This window comes from Rhododendron vialii, chromosome 4a, assembly GCF_030253575.1.
Source record: "Rhododendron vialii isolate Sample 1 chromosome 4a, ASM3025357v1".
Lineage (NCBI taxonomy): Eukaryota > Viridiplantae > Streptophyta > Magnoliopsida > Ericales > Ericaceae > Rhododendron > Rhododendron vialii.
In genome coordinates, this window is record NC_080560.1 from 10,448,670 (window position 1) to 10,456,943 (window position 8,274).

Genomic DNA, 8,274 nt, shown 5'->3' on the forward strand with positions numbered 1-8,274 from the left:
CTCTTTAGACAGTTTATATATTAAAAAATATGGTTAAAAAATTAAGTGTTCCAAATTTCAATCCGTTTGAACCGGTGGAAATATTTTAGTTTTTCGATCATTTTATCCTAAATGGTCATAATTAAAATTTGATTCTAGGGTTCTCGTGGATTAACCCTAAGAAAGTCGTAGAATCAAATATCTCTTAGGGCTAATCAACGAGAGCCCTAGAGTCAAAATTTAACTATGATCATTTAGGATAAAATGATCAGAAAACTAAAATCTTTCTACCGGTTCAAACAGATTGAAATTTGGAACACTTAATTTTTTTTTCCTTTTTAGACAGTTTATATATTAAAATATATGGTTAAAAAATTAAGTGTTCCAAATTTCAATCCGTTTGAACCGGTGAAAAGATTTTAGTTTTTTGATCATTTTTATCCTAAATGGTCATAATTAAATTTTGACTTTAAGGCTCTCGTTAATTAACCCTAAGAAAGTCGTAGAATCAAATATCTCTTAGGGTTAATCAACGAGAGCCCTAGAGTCAAAATTAATTATGACCATTTAGGATAAAATGATCAGAAAACGAAAATCTTTCCACCGGTTTAAACGGATTGAAATTTGGAACACTTAATTTTTTAACAAAAACTGAATTTTATAAATAAAAAAATTGGTATGGACTGGAATTGTAGCTTTTAGGGTTGGGGAAATCGTATTGTGCGTTGGGGAAATCTGTAGGAGTATCGTGTATGTATATCTACCTGTATTGTGTAAGGGTATTTACGTAACTTAGCTCAAAACGTTAACAGAGTTAAAGGGGTGGCAGCGAAATCATAGTTAAAGGGGGTTAAGTGTTCAATTGAGTAGTTGGAGGAGGCAAAATGTGGCCGGGTGATAGTTTAAGGGGGCAAAGTATAATTTCCCCTTAATATTAAATTCTTGTTCCTTTTTTTTAGGTACCAAAATAAAGTGGTGACAAATGATTAGCTTGAAATTCTAGTTCCTTTTTTCTAGCCAATAGTTGGCCCGATACGTATGGAAGTAGGTTGACAAAGACAGGATTGGGACGGACACGGATACGTGTACGGTATACCTCACACGAACGGTCAGAATTGCAGTTTTGTATGGACTGGTGCTGATATTTACCTTGAACATATCTGGTAAGAGTATCTCAAACAGCACAAATATCATTTGAGGAGTTTTTTTTTTGTTAGTTTTGCTAATCATCTTAATCTTATCACGAAAGCAATGCATGTATACGAATCAAAGTTGTGATCAATTATTCAGAAGGGCCTGGATATTACAATGTCTCGATGGTAAGTAAGTTCTCGCTCTTTCGGTCGAAAAATAACGTCAATCAAGGAATAATTCAAGCCGTTGATCTCAAACATATACTCAACCATACACTACCCTTTTGTGGTTCTATCGCGAACCGACATTAATAATTCAAACCATTGATCTTTTTTTGGGTAAATAAATCATTGATCTTGAACGTTACTAGAGAAAAATATTAAAAAAAATTAGCTTCATTAAACATGGATGGGTATGTGAATAGCTTGTACAAAATGAACAGTTTAAGTTGGAAATTGAATTTTGTCATTCATTTTGTACGAGTAACTCACATATCTTTTGATATTCAATCAACCTAATTTTTTACATGAATGTTCTTCTCTAGTGAATGTTTGAGATAAACAGTTCAGATTATTAATGTGGGTTCGAGATGGACCCACAAAAGGAAAGTATGGAGAAGTACGGTGGATTGAGATGGGGGGGGCTGGGTGGACGGAGAAATGATAATGTCAAAACTGTTTTTGTTTGTGCCAAAATTCTAATGTATAAAAGTCTTGTACTTTGCATATTGTACAAAAAAATTATGCACTACAATTTTGGCACAAACAAAAAACAACTGGCCACCCATTAGAAAAGGACGCAAGGGCACCCATTAGAAAAGGACGCAAGGGCTAATTAGAAGCGACCTTTTGGCTGCTTTCCATTAGTAAATTGGCCTCTTCCGGGAAAGGTGGTTCTCCACCACCGCCATGCTGGTCATCATCAAGACCACCACCACCAGTGCTATTTGTCCTTCCCCTCTATAATAAAAAGAGAGCTAAGAGAAGACAGACAAACTGAAAGGTACACTCATGGCCTTTACATACCCTCATCGGATCGTGCATCCAACGGCTTAGATCTCATCTTAGCAACTAATAATCGAAAGTCGTTCTTTGCCGAGATAGATCCGAGCCGTCGGATGCACAATCCAACGACTCAAAAGTGCGCAGCATGATACTGCTCACACCACTGCCCAGCACCATTCCCAATTCTCTTTACATATAGATCTGGCCGGTAATGTTGATAGATTTCAATTTAATTCAACCCTTTTATAGCGTGTTTGAAAAATATGGCCCATTCAACCACACATTGAAATTTGGAATGGCTTGAAGCTTTCATGTGGACTTTGAACCCCCTTTTTGTCCACCTTCTGGGGACCTTTTCCCTCAGGAAAGAAACAAGAAGAGCTCGCAGGACCACCCACCATGAACATTATCCATTTGAATGGTGTCAAATGGTAATCTAAAGATGAAGCTTCACTGGGTTAGTAGAAAATTATTGAGTTTGATTTTCTGCATTTCTTATCTTCTTTTTCCGGTGCTTCGGGAATAGCTGCAATTCTTATCGAATACTAAAGCGTGTGGCTCATTCTTGATTTCGTCTATTACGAACAGTATAGCCATCCGTCACGTTATTCATAACAATAATGTTTCAGCCACAGATGTTCGGACTAAGATTCAGATCCCATAGTCCTTTCATGGAACCCACATGCATCGAATGGTTTCAGACGCGTTTGTACTGAGATGTCTTCATCTCGAGCACTGTCGAATTCATAATGATCTTCAACTATGTAATTCTAGGGTTTCATGTTGTTGGACTAACAAATAGAGATCATGGAACACGATCTTCCAAAGCTTAAGATGACACCAAATAAACAGCAAGAAAATCCTCAACCACCCTCGATTACATTCAAAATATGGATTACAATCTCTACAAGCCCAATGGACTGCTGCAGACACCAGCACAGTAATGCAAAAGCTCCGTCATCTATCACATCCGGCCGAATCCGTGTATCGTTTATTTGCTCATAACATATAGTACAGTATATTTCACAATGCGTACAATGTGCAAAATCAGAACGAGAGAAGGCACAAGACAATACAACAGCAGAGGAAGAAACAAACTCGGCTGAGCGATTTATCGGCCTCCATCATGTACCTTCTCAACCTCGGGCTACCCCTCCCCGCGAGTCGATAAGAATTCGGACTATTACTATACATCGTAGTTTCCGAGTTCTCAAACAGCCTCGCGTACACCATCTCCCCATACATCCCCACCATTGGGTGAAACCCGTCGGCGGCCATAGCCGCGCTGCCACCTGAAGTGAGCACAGGCGGAACCGGTTGCATATTCCTCCGCTGGTGAAGAGATGGGCGAGATCCGCTGATTGCGTGGTCCCCACAAGTGGGACTCAGAGGCCGCCGCGGTACGACGATTCCGAGATGTGGTGATTCTTTGCCCTCAGATCGGCCCCGGCCGTACAGTGGGACCAGGGTCTTTTGAGAAACTTCGGATTTACACACGGGGCATTGCGGCTCCTGTTGGGTGTAGTCGGCGTTTTCGTTTGAGACGCTCCGGAAATGGATCCATTTGTAGATACATGGCCAGCAATAGAGGTGGCCGCAGAGGGTAACCACTGGTTCGTGCACGAGGTCTAGGCAAATGTTGCAGTCAAAACCACCGGTAGGTTTATCTTCATGTGGAACGATACCGGCGGGGAGAGATTTCCACTTCTCCATGGAAGCATTGTCGTCTTCATTGGAAAGGTTGTGAAAGTACTGATCCAGGTCCATATTGCGTGCTTGAAAATGCGTCTTTGGGTCGTTTACTCTGTCGGTAATTGACGATTACACGCTTAATCCGCCTATTAGTTGCCGGCGTCTGGAAACAAAAAAGATAGTGCAAATGAAAAGTTAGGACTAAAATGACTGTAAACAGATGTGGAAAGAAGGAATAACAAAGAGATCATGGTTAACTAAACGAGCAATGCTACGTGCCCAGATCCGGACACTGAAAGGTGCTACAAAACAATAAAGGATTTACGCGATTGTACGGCTGCTGCGTACACATTTGTGTCTAGATCACATAATACATCGGAATGGTTCTCATCCCAAGTTTTTGTTCAAACTATTCTTGTCGCTTCAAACAAGAGGAATGCTAGGTACAAAGAAAGCTTACCCCAAAAGTATTCCGAAAACAGCAATCAATGGTTGAGAATCACTTTGATGATTGTATCACACACATCAAAGTGAATCTCAACCATTAATTGATCTTTTCGGGATAGTTTCGAGGTAAATTTTTTTTGTCCATAGCATTTATGTTCAAACAACGAAGAGTTAAACAATTATTACCTCTGAAGCTATTCTTTGTGCCGCATGTGTACACATTGAATTGCTTTTATAGTTATATAACTTATATGGATATTTCCACAAAGCTTTTATTATTATGGGCCAAAGCCTTGTCTGCTCAACTGCCCCAATCCAAACTACTCCGTATTTGATTTCAATAAGTGGGCCAGGCCGGGTCATCAGCCCAATAATTTCTTTCGAGAATGTTATATGTATTTTTGGAATAAGGGCAAGAACATAATTTCACATATTAACTCACCTAAGCAATGCTATATGTATTTAGATCGAGCTTGAGTTGAAAAAATCATCAAACATTGAATCAGGGATCATTTAGTAATCTTCACTTGGCATATTTGTTTATTTGAACGTGTTTTGGATCTACACAAAAATAAACAAATTGATAATCTCCGGTCGCTACCAAACAGGCCCATAGATATATATATTTTTGTTATAACGCATGTGTCCGGCCAGCTTTCGCGTACCTCATCTAATCTTGGAAGACCAATCCCACCGTCCATTTGCGAGAGTCCTAATCAAACTCTGTATGAATTGACTCCAAAGAAGTTGATAGCACCTATAGGTTTTGAACGGGGAGCAAACCGGCAAGTTTGAGGCCTTAACCACTAGACCAATTCCACCCGGCACCCGTAGATTGTCAAAAGGATCTTTTTTGTATGATATATTTCCCCAGTACAGCAATCAACCTAATAGATGTATTACCAACGCAGAAAGATGAACAACGACCTAACCCATATTTAAAGCGTAAAACGAAACTTCCTACTCTTGCTGCTCAGTTTACAAAAGGTTGACCTAATTAAATCAAGAAACATACGCTCCAACCTTTATTCCGCCCTAATTAATATAATCTTTGCGATAAGTGATAGAATCAAGTGATAACCTGCCATGTGGCATTCTAATTCTCTAAAGCTCGACCCTTTTCCAGTTTCCCTTTACAATTCAAAAGAGGGGTTCCTAGATCCTTGTACACCCATTTATCAACCAGTTAATGAAACAAACCCTGGGACAGAACCCACCCTAAAAAATCGGCTAGGGTGCTCAAGAGCTTATATACACACGATCAAGTTCATACTTAGCCGATGTGGTACTTAGCCGATGTGGAATATTAGGATTGTAACATACCATAACACTTCCCAACCGACGTCCAAGAGCTTATACAGACATGGCCAAGCCTATACTTAGCCGATGTGGGACATTAGAATCGTAACAGTTAATCTTTTCTTTCATAGGGTGTCAAGACCAGCTTGCGTGCGCCTTGACTAATTAAACTGTTTGCTTCAAATTTTTCCGAAAGGGTGTTCTCTTTTTTTCGGTAGTGAAGAGTGTCCAGATGAACCAGACTAGCCCCACCCACAGCCTTTTCCACGTGTTTGCATGAGATGAGGTGGCATCAAAGACAAATTGCTGTCGAAGGGAATCAACCCTACAAGACTAATTAAACTGTTTGCTTCAAATTTTTCCAAAAGGGTGTTCTCTTTTTTTCGGTAGTAAAGAGTGTCCAGATGAACCAGACTAGCCCCATCCGCGGCCTTTTCCACAAGTTTGCGTGAGGTGAGGTGACATCAAGAACAAATCGCTGTCGAAGGGAATCGACCCTACGAACTTGGGATGGTAAGCCTTGCTGAGACAAGTCGATTAACTAAAAGGACGTTGTTCTTTATGAAAAGATTAGGATTAGGCAGCTGAACCACAATCTTTGGAACGAACTAAACAATCAACAAAATCAAACTCAAAACACCAAGAAAAACATAAATTTTTACTCCACTGTTTAAAACAGAACACTCATAGCAAAAGATCTTCACCTGTTTTGCAGGAAAACTCTAGAATTCGTTTGGAGATCTGCCAGTACATACGTATAATCCTGTATCTATGTTCCATAGGTAAAGACATGAGAACAGTGATAAACTAGGGAGAATACGTACCGATGAAAAATCGTGTGATAGATGCACTCTCTGCGTGTATTTTTTTTGGAAGGTTTCGTAACAGATTCAATGGCGCACAAGAAATGCCAAAGTGAAAGAAAGTTTGAGAGAGAGAGAGAGAGAGAGATAAGTTGAAGGTGAAGCGAATGACGAAGGTAAGGCTGCGTAGTGAGAAGGAGAGGAGTACGTGCCCGTTCACTAACCTTTATTTATCCCCCAAAATATATAGTTGTAGAGAGAGAAACAAGAGAGAGAGGACCAAGTTTTGGTCCGGGTTTGTATTCTCCGGTATAGTCCAATTTTGGGTCGTTATGGGTCCGTTCCATGCCCACAACAATTATCAGAACAGTTCGCCTTTTAGTTATCACAAAGATGTATGTCCTCGGGAAAGATTAGCTTAGCTTGATTAGACACCGATTTAAGAGCATCCGCAATGGTAATAATTAAAATTAATAATCAAAATATGTCACGTCAGCATTTGATTATCTATTTAGTCCATAATTAAACTTAACAACCTCTATCTCCACATTGGTTATTTTTACATCCCTAACCAAAAAAACCCTCATAATACACAATGCACATTTGTCCAATCGCAAACGAGTTTCAATCATGCACCCGACCACACTATTATTCGTCTCGATGAGACGATTCCAATGTGAGGTGTTTTTGAGTTATTGAGTTTTGGTTATCGGTAAAAGTTGTTAAGTTTTGTTATTGAGTTTGGATAGAATTTGGTTATTTGCTAAAAAACTTATAACTTTGATTATTACAATGTGGGGTGTTTTTTGAGCATTTTTGTTAAATTTGTTTATCCACACTCATTTGCTTATTACAATGGGGATGCTCTAACAGCTTAGGTTTGTTGAAGACAAAATAAATCGTTTAAACTTTCATCGGCCATTTAATAATCGAAGTACATGAATTGTTGACATGTCTATCTATGTTCAATCATGCTAATTTTTTTTTCCTAAGACATACATTTTTCTGCGAGATCTAAAATGTGAACCATTCTGATTATTGGCTCGGGGTTGGCCCGCAACAGCCCAAAACTAGATCATACTAGAGGATACAAAATTGTACCAAAACTTGTCCAAACCTCTCTCGTGACGTGGCACTATTTTGTGAATGCAAATTTATGTTTATATTTTATACATATGTGAATAAGATAAATAATAACAGTAATAATATGGTGATCACATTTGAAGAGGTTTGGATGTAAATCTATGATCTCTTCAAAAAAAAGATGTAAATTTATGTTTGTAAATAATAAATCATATGGTGTTCACATTGGAAGCCAGTTTGTTCAAGATATGAACATCAAATAAGAATATATATATATATATATATATATATATATATATATATCCAATTTAATCGCATATATGATAATAGCAAATATTTATTAATACTATGACTATACATCTTGTGATATTTAAAAATTGACTACGTACTACCGCAATTTAAGAATTTGTTATCTTTGATTGTGATTGCCTTTTGACTAGGAAAATAAGAGATGAACGATTTTCATTTGTTTTTGTGCAAATGTGTTGTGGTCGAAGAGTTTTCCCTCAAAAAATTACCCGGAATTTATCCTAGGCTTTTCCTTTTTAAATTCAATGAACAATGAACCTTTTGTCTTTGTAAAAATTCATTTCGTTGCATATTAGGGAATTTTATTTACACGGGATTGAGTAGTAAGCCAGTTTATTTCTGGCATAAGTATTGTTGGATTTCTTGTTCCTCCTTGTATTTTTATAGATAATTAAAAAAAGGAACAAAATGCAGATAAAATACTAGTGAATTTAAAATTAGAATATTCATGTCGTATGCCATGAGCACCGAAAAAAAAAAAAAAAAAAGAAAGATATGAGCTGACTCCGTTCTCGTTTCTTTAA

The 8,274-nt window shown here is 38.1% G+C and overlaps 1 protein-coding gene across 1 annotated transcript; it reads right to left on the reverse strand.

Annotated features, from left to right (window-relative positions):
- Positions 1–2,964: 2,964 nt before the first annotated feature.
- Positions 2,965–6,626, reverse strand: LOC131321988 (E3 ubiquitin-protein ligase RMA1H1-like). The gene is made up of 2 exons (XM_058353056.1): positions 6,380–6,626; positions 2,965–3,972 (listed from the first exon to the last, which is right to left on the reverse strand). Exon 2 carries the CDS (start codon positions 3,882–3,884, stop codon positions 3,165–3,167), a length of 720 nt encoding a protein of 239 aa, XP_058209039.1. The 5' UTR covers positions 3,885–3,972; positions 6,380–6,626; the 3' UTR covers positions 2,965–3,164.
- Positions 6,627–8,274: the final 1,648 nt, after the last annotated feature.

What these genes read in the sequence shown, in the direction of transcription:
- LOC131321988 (XM_058353056.1), bottom strand. Translation starts at nt 3,884, where the DNA reads ATGGACCTGGATCAGTACTTTCACAACCTTTCCAATGAAGACGACAAT.